Here is a 16,141-nt window from a genome sequence, read left to right as displayed (position 1 = left end):
TTATGTACGGAACAACATTTATTATTATGTTCACCAGACCACAAGAGAGAAGCCTTTCATTGCCACTGGACGTCCATTCCCTCCCCTGCAAAAGGAGAGATTCTTTCTGGGAGAGAAGATTGGCCAGTTTGTGTAATGAAGTTCAGAGAGGGGAGGGTGCCTGAGGAGGAAGAGGGGGATGGGAGGGGTTAAGGCAGAGGGGTGGTCAGAGGGGCTGGGAAAGGAGAGGATTTTCATGCAGACCGTGTGTATGGTGGGCTCATTTAATGGCCTTTAAGACACGTGAGTTGCTCATTAATCCCTTTTAAATTACTTGTGGCTCATTAACTTGTTTAAACATGGCCTCTCTGAGCCCATAAGAGGAACATGCGAAAAGAAAAACGTGATTCACATGATGGCCTGGACAACTCCAGCACTGAGTGGAAAGTATCTGTGTTCTTGCTTTCCCCACAAGGAGGAGCCCGTGTCCTCACTCTCCAGACAGAACTGAGGATGCTTAAATTTGGTGAAAGTGTGACATTAGTCTGCATTAATTTCCAGAATAGAGCTTTCCAGGGGTTGGTGTGTGGTCTGTAAAGATCCCCTTGCCTAAAACCTCACTTCTCATATTACAGAGAATGTTTAATGGCATACACGTAATATATTACATTTTTAAAACGCAAGTTTATGAAACTATACATACGTTACCAAATTTTTCTGCAAGAGAATTTATATGAATGCATGGGAAAAATACTGGAAGGGTAAACATCAGAATGCCAATGTTGATTATTTCTGGAGAATGGAATTAAGGAAATTAAAATGTTCTTCATACCTTTCTGAAACTTTTTTTTTTAACAATGACCATTGTTTCGATTGTTAAACAAGTTTTATCAGTAGAAGAGAATACAGAAAGTGATCCTGCAGAGAGGGGGCAAAAGCAGGTGATGTGTGTGCTTCTGAGCGCTGTCTTACTGAGGTCTGTTTCTGTCTGGGTGTGCTCTGCTAGCAAGAGCACCGAACTGGGAGACCTGGTGCTGGCCTACCGTGCAGGACGTGTCCTCAGGCTCCTCCCCTGCTCCCTGTGCACGGCCCCACACATGCATGTGCACCCCCCCCGCCCCACTGCTCACACAAACATGCACAGCCCTTGGCCTGCACCCCAGTCTGTAGTGGAATCCCTGAATGGTGCAGCTGGGTGAAACTGAGCAGTTTGATCCATTGTTCTCATTTTACAGAAGGGAAAACTGAGGCTGAAGGAGAGCTGCAGGGAGCTGAAATTAAGGGGAGATTGTCCAAGTCCTTTGTTCACCTGAAGAAAGGTCTGGCAGCTTCTTTCAGAACAGTGATACTATTATTAACAATAACAACATCACAATGATAGCCGACAGCCAGGCACTGTTCTGAGCACTTTATGTACAACTTTTAAAACCTTCACTACAATCCTATGAGCTACGAATTCTTATCACCCCATTTCACGGGGCTGGGGGTGTAATTTTACAGGAGCAGGAAGCGGAGGGAAGGCAGGGCGTGTCCAGAGCTACACAGCTGTTGGTGGTGGAGCGGTGAGTGAGGCCAGGCTGTTCTGGACCCAGCCTCGGCTGCCTCTCAAGGAAGACTCCCGATCCAAGGTAGGACCCGAGCCTACCCGGTGCCCCCCGCCCCAGATCTGGATGGGTGATAAAAGTCTGGGGGCCAGTCCTGAGAAGGAGAGAAGAGAGTGCGTAATCCAGTCCCGGGGGCCCCACCGGCACCTGTGGCCGCCAGAGGGGCAGCTGCACCCAGCCCTGCAGGGAGGCTCTGGGCCAGTGTGGGAAGACATTCTGGAACCTTTTTGAAACATTGAAAATGTTGAAGTATGTGGGCCGAGCGATGGGATTCAGAATGTCCTGCTTGAGCAGTGGAGGAGCTGAGGGTGCGGGGCGTGGAGACTAATATCACCCTGTTTGGTCCTGAGGGATGGCTGGTTAGCCAAAGACGGGTAAGATTCCTCAGAGGAGGAACAACCTAAGACAGGCACAGCCGCAGAGGGGCCAACAGGGGTGGGGCATAGAGCCTTCCTCATATCACCCTGTTTGGCCCTGGAGGATGACTGGTTAGCCAGAGACGGGTAAGATTCCTCAAGGGAGGAACAACCTAAGACAGGCACAGTCGCAGAGGGGCCAACAGGGGTGGGGCAAAGACCCCTAATATCTGAGCGAGGTCTCCTGCCCCCAGGGCTGTTTTGCTCTCCACCCCCAGCTCAAATCCACACCTGCTCAACTCAGACCCAGGAAGTAAACAAAGATAATTGCCTCAGTCATGTGAGGCCTTTGATTGTTTATGAGTGTAACCTGAGAATGTTAGCCCACGAACTCAATAAAAGCAACCTGGGATGAGTCAGCAGGGCTCTTGATCCAAGAGGTCTTGAGTCCCCCGGTCCCACTTTTCTCTTCTGTCTGTGTGTCTTCCTCAAGCTTGCGGCACCCGTCACTCACCTCGAGTCGCCGAGCTGGTCTCGGCAAGTGGCGCCCAACGTGGGGCTCGAAAGGCTTGAGTGACGAAGGCTCACGGAAAGTGAAATTGATAAAAGTAAAGAATTGGGAAGTGCTGTGAAGCCCCCAAGAGGAGAGTAAGAGGCCTCTGAAAAAATCCTGCCAGTAAGTAAATCTCTTGGGTAGTTTGTGTTCGGGGTAAAATATGGGAAATAAAGTTCAGATTAATATCGACCAGATGTACGCCTGTTACGGCAGCTCCTAAGGGCAGGTGGAGTAAAAAGCAAGTGAAGGTCGATTGTTAGAAATTCTGTAAATAATTGAGAGAATATTGTACGTGGTTTCCTTCTTCAGGCTAACACTGGATTTATGTACTGGGGATAAGGTTGGGAACGAACTTAAAAAACTGCATTCAAAAGGGACTCCCATACCTGTTTCTGTTTGGTCAATGTGGTCTCTGATTAAGTTAGTACTAAAGCCTCTACAAACTCCTGAAGGCTCAAATGATAGCTTTGATGAAGAAGCCGGTCCATCAGAGGACCAATGGGCATGTGCGGTGCCAAACGAAACTGAAAAACAAAAGGGAATGCAAATAGCTGAGGGATTAAGACCCTCGGCTCCCTTACTTGTGGAGGAGGGCAAACTTCCTATACTGCCCCCTCCTCCACCCTCTTTAATGCCGCCTGGGGGAGCTTATGCCTTTCCTGTGTCTAAAGGACACTCAGTTTTATCACCCTTACAGAAGGGCATTTTGCAGGCTAAACAAAAGGGAAATCTGGAAGCTTTGCAAATGGCAATTCCAGTAACTATTCATGAAAGGGTGGCACCTGGAGTGGATCCTAATAATCCCAATGGAATTTATGAGGCAGTACATGAGCCGATACCCTTCAAAATATTGAAAGAATTAAAACAAGCAGTACAAAATTATGGAGTAAATTCTCCATTCACCATAGGTACCATACAGGGAGTAGCCGAACGCTCTCGTTTGATTCCAGCTGATTGGGCGACATTGGCTCATGCAGTACTAGCCCCGGGAGAATTTTTACAATTCAAAACCTGGTGGTGTGATCATGCTGAAACTATGGCAAACCAGAACCAAGCAAGGCAGATTCCTATCTCCTTGGATCAATTGATAGGTAGCAGAAATTGGGGCAGAGTTCAAGATCAGATCCTGATGGAAGATCAGGCCATAGAACAGGTGAAATGTTGTTGCTTAAGAGCCTGGGAGAAAATAGAAGCTAAAGGGCAAGCACCTGTCTCTTTTCAAAAGATCATGCAGGGGGCAAGAGAGCCCTATACTGAATTTATTGCCAGATTACAGGAGGCTATCAAGCGGCAGATCACTAATGCTGAGGCTGCTGATATTATTTTGCAATTAATGGCTTTTGAAAATGCAAATACAGATTGTAAGAAGGCCATTGGACCTATGAAAGGAAAGGGAACATTAAATGATTATATTAGAGTGTGTCAGGGAGTGGGAACTGAGAGCTTTAAAGCAACAATGATGGCACAAGCTATGGCTGGACTGAAAATAAATAACAAATTTCCAGGGAAATGCTTTAACTGTGGTAAACAAGGACATACAAAGAAACAATGCAGGAAGAGAGTGGATAGAAGGGCTGTTAATTTTCAAGATAATGTAATCAAAGGGCAAAAACAGCCTGGACTTTGTCCAAGATGTGGAAAAGGATTTCACTGGTCAAGCCAGTGTAAATCTAACTTCCATAAGGATGGAACCCCTTTGTCGGGAAACTATCAACGGGGCTCACTCCTAGCCCCGCAACCAAAGGGAGCCTATCAGATCTAGAAACAGACAGAAGTGGCCCAATACTCCGCAGTGCCAGGGAATTATCACCAGCCACAGCAGGCAACACAGCCTTAGACCTTCCTTGTGCAGAATCTATTGTTATACTGCCTGGAGAAACTCCAGCATTGGTCAGAACAGGAATTACTGGACCTTTGCCAAAAGAAACCGTTGGCTTAATACTAAGAAGGTCTGGTTTAACATCAAAAGGAATTAGAATTCATACTGGAGTGGTTGATAGTGATTATACTGGAGAAATTAAAGTGATATCAACTTCGGTTCCATGGAAAGCCCATCCAGGTGATAGAATAGCATAGTTGCTTATTCTGCCATATTATAAGATTGGCAATAGTACAAAAGTGAGGGGAATGAAAGGCTTTAGGAAGCACAGGAGAGGCCAGAGTTTTTCTTCTCTGAAAAAATTTTAGAAACACGCCCAACGTGCTCAGTAACTATAAATGGAAAAGCTTTTAGAGGATTAATAGATACAGGTGCTAATGTTTCAATTATAAGCAGTAATCATTGGCCTTTTCGTTGGCCTACTTGTCCTGCAGACATTACAGTGGTAAGTTTAGATAGAGCTCATAGCTTGCAGCAAAGTGCTAAAATATTGCCTTGTATTGGCCCAGATGGGCAGCCAGCCCACTTACAACCCTATATAGCAGACCTTCCAATTAATTTATGGGGAAGGGATTTATTGCAACAATGGAAGGCTGAAATCCACATCCCAACGTTAGATACTTATAGTATGCAAAGTCAAGAAATGCTAATAAATCAAGGATATCAGCCAGGGTTAGGTCTTGGTAAATATCATCAAGGGAAACTATTTCCCATTCCAGCTGAAGGTAATGCAAATAGAGAAGGTCTTGGATATCAATCTTTTCACTAGTGGCCACTGCTCGTAAAAGCTTACTGCTTCCCCCAGCACCAATCCCATTGACCTGGAAAACTGATACACCTGTATGGGTTGAGCAGTGGCCTTTAACCATAGAAAAGTTAGAAGCTCTAACAGAATTAGTGACTGAACAGTTAGAAAAAGGACATATTGAAGAATCTTTTAGCCCATGGAACTCTCCAGTATTTCCAATAAAGAAAAAAACTGGTAAATGGCGTTTATTAACAGATCTCAGAGCAGTCAATGCAGTTATACAACCAATGGGGGCCTTACAACCAGGCCTCCCATCACCTAATATGATCCCTGCTAATTGGCCTTTAATAGTTATTGATCTGAAAGACTGCTTTTTCACCATTCCATTACATCCCAAAGATAAAGAAAAATTTGCTTTTTCTGTGCCTGCACTAAATAATAAAGAACCTCGAAAAAGGTTTCAATGGAAGGTGTTACCTCAAGGCATGTTGAATAGCCCTACTATTTGCCAGAATTTTGTTGCTAAAGCCCTTGGACCAGTACGACTAGAATTTCCTAATTGTTATCTTATCCATTACATGGATGATATCTTGTGTGCTGCTCCTAATCAAGATTTACTTACTTCTGCGTATATTAGCATGCAGCTTTGCCTTGATAGAGCAGGACTTAAAATAGCTCCGGAAAAGGTACAAATGCATAGCCCATATCAATATTTGGGCACAATAGTTGATAGAACAACTATTAGACCACAAAAGGTGGAACTGAGGTCAGATCAAATCCAAACTCTTAATGATTTGCAAAAACTCCTAGGAGATATTAATTGGCTTCGCCCATGCATAGGGATCCCCACCTATGCATTGTCTAACCTATTTGCTTTGTTAAAAGGAGATTCAAAATTAAATAGTCCAAGAACTTTAACATCAGCTGCTTTAGAGGAACTAAAACTTGTAGAAAATAAAATTCATTCTTCTCAATTACAGAGAGTAACTGTTAATCAGCCATTGCAATTAATTATATTAACATTACAAATCTGGGATGGCCATGATGCCAGTGACACATCTGCTGGGATATGGAGCGGATGGTCTCACACTGGACATACAACAATTACAAACTAAAATAACTGGCATGCAATATGATTTTTGCAGTCTCTACACCAAATTTGCTACTTTACAAAGTATAGCTGATGGATTAAAAGCATTGCATCCATTGGATTGGATAAAAGGCATGAATAGCAGTCTCCTAAGCATTTTGATACTTTTTGTTGTCTTTTAATTATCCTATGTTTAAGTTCTCAGGTGCACAGGAGGAACGCTCCAAGGATTGACGGAAAAAGAAATAACTCGAATAGGCTTATCTTCTCCTACAGGCGTATCTTCTCCTAGGAAAACAAAAAGGGGGAGATGTGGGAAGACATTCTGGAACCTTTTTGAAACATTGAAAATGTTGAAGTATGTGGGCCCAGCGATGGGATTCAGAATGTCCTGCTTGAGCAGTGGAGGAGCTGAGGGTGCGGGGCGTGGAGACTAATATCACCCTGTTTGGTCCTGAGGGATGGCTGGTTAGCCAAAGACGGGTAAGATTCCTCAAGGGAGGAACAACCTAAGACAGGCACAGCCGCAGAGGGGCCAACAGGGGTGGGGCATAGAGCCTTCCTCATATCACCCTGTTTGGCCCTGGAGGATGACTGGTTAGCCAGAGACGGGTAAGATTCCTCAAGGGAGGAACAACCTAAGACAGGCACAGTCGCAGAGGGGCCAACAGGGGTGGGGCAAAGACCCCTAATATCTGAGTGAGGTCTCCTGCCCCCAGGGCTGTTTTGCTTTCCACCCCCAGCTCAAATCCACACCTGCTCAACTCAGACCCAGGAAGTAAACAAAGATAATTGCCTCAGTCATGTGAGGCCTTTGATTGTTTATGAGTGTAACCTGAGAATGTTAGCCCACGAACTCAATAAAAGCAACCTGGGATGAGTCAGCAGGGCTCTTGATCCAAGAGGTCTTGAGTCCCCCGGTCCCACTTTTCTCTTCAGTCTGTGTGTCTTCTTCAAGCTTGCGGCACCCGTCACTCACCTCAAGTCGCCGAGCTGGTCTCGGCAGGCCAGGAGCTCCCTGGGGTCGGGGCGGCTGGGCCCCGGGGGCAGGATGTGGCACCCTTCTCAGGCATCGGCCTAGAGGGCAGCAGGGCTGGGGTCGGCCAGCAGCTGCAGCCCTGCGAGGGACACGTAGAGTGCAGACAGCTGTGGCACCACGTCAGGGTCCCAGGTGAGTTGGTGGCCGGGGCCCTGCAGCTCCAGGCCACAGCCCTCCACCAGGCTCCGGGTGAGGGCCGCGTCCACACTGCAGGCACACGAGGACTTCCGGTGGGAGGGAGAAGGTTGTTGCCTCCATCTGGTTAAAGTTTGGCTCTAAGATGCTTGCCACCTGCAGGGAAATCACCCGGAATGAACAGACAGGTCTCCCGAGCCCCAGCCTGAGAGCCTTGGAACCCACCCTGAGGGTGGGAGCCTGGGGCCTTTGCTTCGCCCCGCCTCCTCCCACCTACAGCTGAGCCCCTGGCCCTGGTGCCTTGCTCCCTGCAGAACTGTGGTCCAAGTTAAGGTGCCCCGCAAACATCCCCTTCCCTGCACTGCCTGGAGTCAGTGGTTTCCAACACCCCCAGTGCCTCAGGCTCTTGCATATGCCGTTCTGCCTGGATACCCACCCCCTATCTTTTTATCCATTGGTCTATGAACTGCGTGGAGGCGTCTCCCCTCTGGGAAACGCCCCTGAGCCCCACAGCAACCTACACAATCTCCATCAGGCGCTGGCGGTAACCACCTGTTGGAGGACCCCCTTGACCAGCCTGTGGGGGGTGGGCTCTCTTCAACCTCTGTTCTCAGGCCCTAGCAGAGGCCAAAGCACAAGGCAGGAATAAACCCGCACATGACCCAGTGTAGCACACCCAGCAGAGGCCACTCGGGTCTGGGTACACAGAGGTCACAGCCCAGCGCACGCTCCCCGGGCCCGTCTCCCTGGATGTCTTCCCACAGCCCTCCCAGGCTCTCACCAGCTCCAGCTGCTGAGGCAGGACCCCTCTCTCCAGACACGGGGCCAGCAGGCAGTGTTGGGTGTCGCTCAGCACTGCGGAGAGAAAGGGGGTGAGGGCCACCGAGGGCCTGTGGCACCCATGGCAGGAAGGGTGGGGATTCTGGAGTTCTGAGCAGGGGAAGCCCCACTAGGTATCTCTAGGGCCAGAAGGTTCTAGAAGGCGGGGACTGTGCCTGCCCCGGAAGTGCTGTGTGGTCTTCAGTAAGACCACTCCCGTGCCCCTCAGTTTCCCTAAAACGCAATCCATTGAGCGTATGGTGGGCTTCACTTACAAGAGGCATTTGGGTGTATTAGCTCATCGTGTGGCCTGGTGGCTTTGCGAGGTGGTTATTAACCAGGACATGCTGAGACCTGCCCAGGGCTACCCACGGCTGAACCAGGACGAGAACCAGGCCGGCCTGATCCCGAACGTGAAGCTCCAACCAGAAACAGCATCTTTCCCCAGCCTCTCTTCCTCCCAACCCCTGCCCATGGGAGTCCTCTTACCTACTAGCGCTCCGAGAACACAGAGGCCGGCCCTGCCTTTCGAGGGCGACGGGCTGCCTGAGGGGTCCTGGAGGATGCGGCCCCCAGGGCCCCCCAGCTGTGCCGGCGCCCCAGTGTCCAGGGCCTGTTCCAGCTGCAGGGGAGCGGTGGAGAAGAGCAGGGCGAGGCAGCTGCGGGTCTCCCCCGCCCTCCGTCCACGCACTCCACCACCCAAGCTTCCGTCCGCGCGCCTCAGGCCCCCAAGCCCCTCATGATGCCAGTGAGGCTGGAACGAGCCTGGGTTCAACGCCAACAGCGCTGAACCAAGGTCCCTCCTTGGACTTCAGGGAACAAATGCTCAGGAAGACACTGACATAACAGCTGGCACAGGGCAGCACCCAGTCACCCCAGGGCCCCCAGAAGCTGTGCTCCACCAAGACCCAGAGCGTGTCCTGCTCCTGCCTCTCCTCCCCTAGCCCACCCCTCTCTGTCCCAGATGCCAGCCCGCGTCTGGTCGATGGGCCCCCTACCGTGTCCTCGAGCTCCTGCAGTGCCCAAGGGATCTGGAGCAGCTCTTGGAGGGCGCCCAGCAGTGGGTGCCGCAGCTCTGGGGGCAGCGTGGCCAGGTCCTGCAACTGGGCCCCCGCCTGCCTCCGCAGGCCCTGGAAGTTGGGTTCCTCGCCTGGGGCCCAGCCTAAGGCCATGCCTGTGGGGAGAGGCGTCGGCACCGGCTGGAGCCTGTGCCTGGTCTCCCCGCCCAGCGCCAGCCAGGCCCGGGTGTCCTGAACCTGACCATGAGGTCCTGGGGTCACAGACCTGGCCCAGGGACGCTCCCATGTCAGGCAGAGCGCACCTGTCTGTGCTCACCTCTTCCTCCCTTCCTCCTTCCTCCTTTCCCTTCTTGGTATGTAGCAGGTACTCAGCACTTTCTGAGTACCTACTACATTACATATCAGGTACACCCACGGGGCTTATCCTCGCCTTTCCCCTTGTCAGCCGCCTCACCCTCCCCTCTCCCTTCTCAGTCACCCTGCTCAGCGCTGATGCTTTGGCCCTGTGTCTGTTCCTCAGGCCCCTAGGCTGAACCCCACCACCACCCAAACGCCCTGTGGGGATGGCTAAGACAGGGCTTCTCAGGGTCTAAGCGCCCCTGCAGGGGTGGGTGGGTGGGTGGGTACCATCTGGCAGAGTGGCCAGACCCCTGCCTTCCCACTCCTGTCTTGTTAACAATACAAGCTGCCTCTTGAGGAGCTTCCAGGTACCAAATGCTGTCCAGACATCCTCACTGACCTTTCTGACCTGGTAAGAAAAGTCCCAACCTCCCCACTGTGTGAGTGGGGAGGGAGCTCGTGTGCAATTGCACACTCACCATCCTTCTCCCCACAGCCTGGGCCTGGTTCTTCCAGCTCATCTCCATCCCACTGGGGAGAGAGCACATGGCCCTCCTTGCCCCCAAGTGACGTAGGGTGACCACATGGGGAGGGAAGAGCCCCCAACAGTGGTATCAGGGCATTCTCTGGGGAAGGAGTGATTTCTGGCTGGGTTCTTGGGCTCCAGCAGGGGTTACTCACCTCCGCCGGTGTCTCTACAGAGCTTTCCTTCAGGCAGGTGCAGGGCAGCTGTGTGGGAGCACAGGCAGGGAAAAGAGAAAAGTCCCTAGGCCACGGATGAGCAGGACCACCCCCGGTCCAGGTGATTCCCTGTGCTAATTAGATAATCCAACCCTGCCTCCAGTCAAATCTCCCTTACCCCCTGCCCCCACCCCATGTCGCCCGGGAGGCAAGCAGGGCACAGGCTGGGCTGTAAGCCCTTCGTGAAAGGCACGTCCTTTCAGGAGCTGCCTGGCTCTGCCTGGCTGGCCGATTGCTCAGGCCAACGAGGAAATAGCCTCCCTCTCCCTCTTCCTGCCCCACACTTGGAGCAGCCCTGCCCCCCCTCCCAGCCCTCCCAGAGCAAGAGTCGCATCCCTGCTGTTCCTGACCCTCCAGCCTCCACGTACCCCAGCGATCCTCCTCCATCACCAGCTGCAGCACCCTGCAGGCCAAGACAGTGCCCTGTGGGATGGCCAGCGTCTTCTCTCTGGCCACGGTGCTCTGACCCTGGAGCTGGGAGGGAGGCAGGGAGAACAGGACGTCCTGTCCACATAGGATTCTAGGACCTGCAGCAAGGGGGTCTCAAGGGAGACAGGAGCAGGGGTGGAGGGGACACACGGGGAGGGACTGCAGGGGTCCCTCTTGATGACCAGGGGCTGCTGAGGCTGGCGGGAGAGGGCGATCCGAAGGCAGGGGACACAGGCACAGCGCGAACAACAGTCTGCACAACATGTGACACGTGAAAATTTCCAAAAAACCCAAGGCATCCTGGGGTCACAGCAGTACACACTGGCATGGTAAAAGCTCCAAAAGGTCCCACCATATAGAAATGAGTTTGATTTTGCCTCACTAAGCACTGTCCAGAGTTTGGCGTGCTCGCTTTGGGAAAGGCTGAGCTGGAATTATCCTGGGGCTGCAGCTGGAGAGCCTCCAAGTCATTTCAAGGTCGTCCTCTCTCACTGGGCAGGTGGAAACCGAGGCGTAGAGGAGCAGCTAAGGGGGGTGCTGGAAGCTGGGGCTCCTGATGCGGGGCCAGTGGCGGCACCATTATCACCTTGTTCCCACAGGAAAAGGGCTATTGAAAAGCAGCCGAAACTATCAGGAGGAATGGATGAGAAAAACATCCATGTACAGAGAGCATTTTGTGCAATGTTCTAGGTACCCGACAGTGCTCCATGAGGTGGCGGGGAGGCTGACCTGCGGGTGACCGGTCCTCACCTGCATGCGTGGGGACGACGAGAGGTGGGGCCCAGAGTGAGTGCAACTCGATTTGCGGGCGATGAGAGCCCCTAGCATGCTAGTGTGGGCGCCAGCCTCCCCTGTCCCTGTGGGGCCCAGGGGTCCATGGACGCTGAGTGACGGAAGAACAGAGCTGGTGGGAGCAGGTCTGCATTTCGAAGGCAGGTGGAAGGAAAATTGAGTGTCCTGGCACTCAGCACGTCCTGGGCACTTTTCTCACATCAGAGCTTAATCCTCCCCCCAGTTCTGTAGCCTGGCTTCATGGACCAGAGAAGTCAAACTCCGAGGGTCAAGTGACTTGCCCAAGGCCACAGAGCCAGCCAGGGGCAGAGCTGGGATTCCCACCCAGACATGCCCAATTCCAAAACTGATGCGAAACCCCTACACTGTCATACGACTCCCCCACAGCAGGTAAGACCCACCTGGGAGAGTTCAAAGAACACCAGCAACTGGGTTTAACTGGTCCAGACCAGTTAAAACAGATTGTGTGTGTGTGTGTGTGTGTGTACTGGTATTTAAAAGAAAGCAAAAACCAACAAGACACCTCTCCAGATGATTCTAAAATGGGAGTTGACAACCACGGTACAAGCGTCCAGGAGCTCCACTCCTGGTTTACATAGGGCGATTTTCAGGGGGCAGCTCTTTGGCAGGAGTTAGGGTGGAGGGGTGGGGCTCCTTGGTGGCTTTCAGCGTCCCCGACACACCACAACTGCACCCCCAGGACAGCCCCTGCACCTTGAAATGGCCAGGCTGGAGGAGGGACAGCTGCCCTGTTCCCTCTGCTCGGCTGTGGCTCTGAAGCGTGGCGTCCTGCGCGGCCTCCACGGCCTCCGTCACCACGTACAGTCTCTCCTTCTCCTTCCGGCTCTGCAGCTCTCTGAGGAACGAGGGCCTGGGAGTCCTCAGTTTCCTGCCGGGGTAGCGGGGTGAGGGCAGGAGAAGAGGCAGAGCTGGGGGAGGGGCGCTCTCCCGGGCTCCCCTGTTCTGGGGCGTTTTGAAGAGGGCAACCTGGACTCTGTGCTGCTGCAGGCCGTGGGAGGGTACAGCGGGCGGCTGGCTTGGACTCAGGACTGGAGTTCAAGGTCAGGTGGAGGTGATTGGAAAGGGGAGAAACTGAGAGAACGCTGAGATATCTGTCTTCTACAAGGTTTAAAATGTCCAGCCCAGCTTTCAGCCAGCTGAATCGGGCAAAAGGCATATGTTACTTGGCTCAGGTGGTATTTAAATTTTTTGAGGTACTATTAAAATTGGTAGATTTCACCAAAAAACCCTGATTTCTAGCTTCTCTCAAAAAACGGTGCAGCTGAGCTCACACTCCGGCCTGGCAATAACCAGGCGCAGGTGAGATCCCCCACTTTGCCGGAGTCCCCACCATGCCCTGTTGCCTCACACCTGGTAGCTACCACACTTCTGTTTCTTTTTTTGGCCTTAAAAACATCGGGGTTGAAATCTCCCTCTCACAGCCCACTCTTTCGTCCCTGGGGCCCTGGGTTCACTGCTAATAGTGGACTCCCCTGTCCCAACCCACTCCTCAGAAGGCTTCACTCAAAGCCTCAAGCTGGCAAGAGCCTTGGGTTTTTCTCTTCTGCCCCCATGCTCCCCTCCAGCCCAGGGGGACCTGTGCCCACAGAGAGGAGAGCCCAGCCCGCCTGGCTGACGTGCCCCGACTCTCACCTCTTCTCCACCAGGGTCTCCCAGGTGTGGGGGGGTACCCTGAGGGTCTGCACGGCCAGGGCAGAGCTGCAGGTCGCCACGCAGCTTCCCGTCACGTTCTCCTGCAGCCCGGCGCCCACGCTCACGCCCCCCGTCACGGCTCCTGCCATTGTCTCCCAGAGGCGGATGGGTTCGCTGCGGCTCACCTCTGTGGGGAGAGAGGTCCAGGCTGGAGCCAGGGAGGCAGGGTTGAGTGTGGCCCCAGCCTTGGGCTCCAATGTGGCCTCCACCACTTACTGCCTGGGTGGGAGCCTGGGCAAGAAGCCACTTTACTCCGGGAGCCTCAGTTTCCCCATCTATAAAAGGGACAGGAGAATGACAGGGTCTCCCTCCAAGGGTGGTTGTCAGGATTAACTGAGGAATTGCCAACATGGTCCCTGGCACCCAGCAATCACTATGGTGATTAAAATTATGATGACGATTACGTATCACACAGCTGGGACAGGTGGAAGAAAACCGTTCATCCTTCTCCCACACGGAAGGCGCTTGCTGCCTGGGGTGCCCGCACTGTGGCTTCAGGCGAGGTAGGCCCGGGGGCATTGTGTGCCCGGGAGGAGGGTGTCAGCTTTCTCACCCACGTGGATCTTTTTCTGAGCTGCCCCACAGTCCCCTCCACTCTGCCGCCCTCCTGCCCCACTTGAAGGTACCTGGGATGGGGGAGCCGGGCTCCAGCGCATCCATGAGGGAGAAGTCCGTGGGGATGAGGGGGGTGTCCCAAGGCCAAGAGTGGCGTCTGTGCTTCTTCCTCACCAGGCAGAAGGGGCGCAGGCGCAGGGCGCTGGCCAGGCTGTCCACGGGCACCAGCTCGCCTTTCCTGCCCAGCTCTCTGACCAAGCTCTTGGTGTCCTTCGAGAACAGGGATGACATGTTCCCTGAGGGGTGAGAAGGGCGGATGTCACCCAGGGCTGTGGGTGTGGGGACCCTGGTGAGGGCTGCCAGCTGGCTGAGCTCCTAACAGTGAGGAGTCAGGGGGCCCTGGGTAGACTGCTCCCCACTCCCACGGCTGGGGGCTAAACATGCAGGTGGAAATTGCAGGTGGTCAGCACCCCCAGCCAGAAATATCCCTCCAGTCACCACCCCCACACACACACCCACCTGCACGGGACCCCAAGAAACTCGGGGACCAAGGACTCTTCAGTTTTAGAACAGCTGTTCCCTTGGGAATGCTACTCTGTGCCTTGGTTTCCTCATCTGTTAAGTGGAAGTTTATGCATATTTACATAAAACACTTATAGATTATTATTATCTATAGTAATACCTCCTCTACGGGATGGTGACGAAGACTGATGAGTTGTAAAGTAGGTAGAACAGTGCTGGCATATGTTGATAAGATGTTATCCTCTGGGGTCTGGCCCCACCTCCTCTCCCCAGGTAGTGGGGCCCAGGCACAGAGGGGCAGAAGAGATGGGGGTGGGACAGCAAGGGAACAGGGATTCCTCTCTCCTCCCTCCTCTCAGCACACACAATCGGCTTTCTGGGTGGATGCACCTACTAGGAGCTTCTAACTACCCCCCTCCCTCCAGCCCCTGGGCTCAGTAGCGTTTCGCTCATAGTCTTTGACAGCACTTGACCTCGCAGTGGGCACCTCACCCCGGAGGGCACCGGGGAGCCACAGAGGGCTCGTGGGCAGGGCAGCGACACCGCACACCAGTGCGTGTTTCAGGACGAGCGCTTGGGCAGCCGGCAGCACGGCCGAGGGGAAAAGGGAGACCTGAAGGGCTTATACCCACGGGATGCGACCACGGGTTCCAACCCGAGGGGACAGACTGATCCCCTGCGGGGGGTTTGAGGGGGGAGTGAAGTGTAGGGGGAGGGGGGAGGGGCTGACTCTTCCACTAGGCACGGTGCTGCCCGGGGCCCACAAAAATGTTTTAACATCGGAAGAAGCGTTTAGCTCTAAGAGAACGTCATAATACTTAATATTAGAATATTTGTTAAGGCCAAAGAGAAACTTAACCTATGGGTGGGGGCCGGCCGACACAGTCTTACATGGCGATTTTAATACCTTCGCGGCGGAAGGGGCCGGGAAGGCGGCCTCGCGGCCGCGGTGGCAGAGCCGGGAGGCGGGAGGCGGGAGGCGGGAGGCGGGAGGCGGGAGGCGGGAGGCGGGAGGCGGGAGGCGGGAGGCGGGAGGCGGGAGGCGGGAGGCGGGAGGCGGGAGGCGGGAGGCGGGAGAGGAGCGGCCCGCGGCCGTTCCCGCGTCCGGCCTGCAGGCGGCGCCCGCGGCGCGTCCGCACGAGTGCGGGGGGCGTTCAGGCCGGGACCATTGAGAGGACGCCCGGGGGGGAGGGGACAGCCTGGGGCGCCGGCCGCCCCGGTCGGGGATTCAGCCTCACGGAGAGACAGAGGGGGCCGCTCTCCAAAGGAAACGGGCCCCGAGAAAGGAGGGAAGCGCGGGGCGAGGGCGGCGGGAGGCCGGGGCTGACCTCCCCTGCGGGCCGCTGCGGCCACTGGCGGGCGCCCTCGCGCTCCACCCCGCCGGCCCCACCAGGACCCGGGTCCCGGCCCCCCAGGCCCTACCTGAGGCTCCGGGCCGGGGGTCCCCGCGGGCCGTGGCGTGGCGGCCGTGACCGTCCTGGACCCCGGGCTGTGCCCCACGCAAGAAGTCTCTAGAACCCCTGCCCAGGCCACGGGGTTTCCAGCCCCGCCCGTGCCCGGGGTCGTGGCCCCTGGGGGGCGGGGTCTCTCCTACCCCTGACCCTGACCCTGACCCTGACCCATGGGGGTGATTCACCAGCTTTCGACATGGGCGTTTAGACGTACACTAATATTTATGCTATTTCTTTGATCAAAGTTATACATTCACGTGGTTTGAAGAATCAGACTGTTACCAAGTTTTGTTTTGTTTTTTAACCTCAGACTCCCCGCTTCCCGCCAGCCCCAGGCCCATTCCCCCCCATCCCCCCTCATCCCCCACTGCCCCA

At 54.1% G+C, this 16,141-nt stretch overlaps 1 protein-coding gene and 1 long non-coding RNA gene across 2 annotated transcripts; both read right to left on the bottom strand.

Annotated features, from left to right (window-relative positions):
- Positions 1 to 5,354: 5,354 nt before the first annotated feature.
- Positions 5,355 to 7,325, bottom strand: LOC130853921 (uncharacterized). The gene is made up of 2 exons (XR_009053907.1): positions 7,192 to 7,325; positions 5,355 to 6,500 (listed from the first exon to the last, which is right to left on the bottom strand). It is a non-coding gene; the product is annotated as an uncharacterized LOC130853921 (long non-coding RNA).
- A 2,575-nt stretch (positions 7,326 to 9,900) lies between these two features.
- Positions 9,901 to 15,812, bottom strand: LOC130854316 (gasdermin-D-like). Its single transcript, XM_057737009.1, has 6 exons — positions 15,738 to 15,812; positions 13,865 to 14,089; positions 13,179 to 13,365; positions 12,240 to 12,414; positions 10,673 to 10,778; positions 9,901 to 10,292 (listed from the first exon to the last, which is right to left on the bottom strand). The coding sequence occupies exons 2-6, from the start codon at positions 14,082 to 14,084 to the stop codon at positions 10,237 to 10,239; spliced, it is 744 nt and encodes a 247-aa protein (XP_057592992.1). The 5' UTR covers positions 14,085 to 14,089; positions 15,738 to 15,812; the 3' UTR covers positions 9,901 to 10,236.
- Positions 15,813 to 16,141: the final 329 nt, after the last annotated feature.

The sequence above is a fragment of the Hippopotamus amphibius genome, chromosome 5 (assembly GCF_030028045.1).
Source record: "Hippopotamus amphibius kiboko isolate mHipAmp2 chromosome 5, mHipAmp2.hap2, whole genome shotgun sequence".
NCBI lineage: Eukaryota > Metazoa > Chordata > Mammalia > Artiodactyla > Hippopotamidae > Hippopotamus > Hippopotamus amphibius.
The sequence above is the reverse complement of the archived record's forward strand: the minus strand, read 5'-3'. Positions and strand labels throughout refer to the sequence as shown.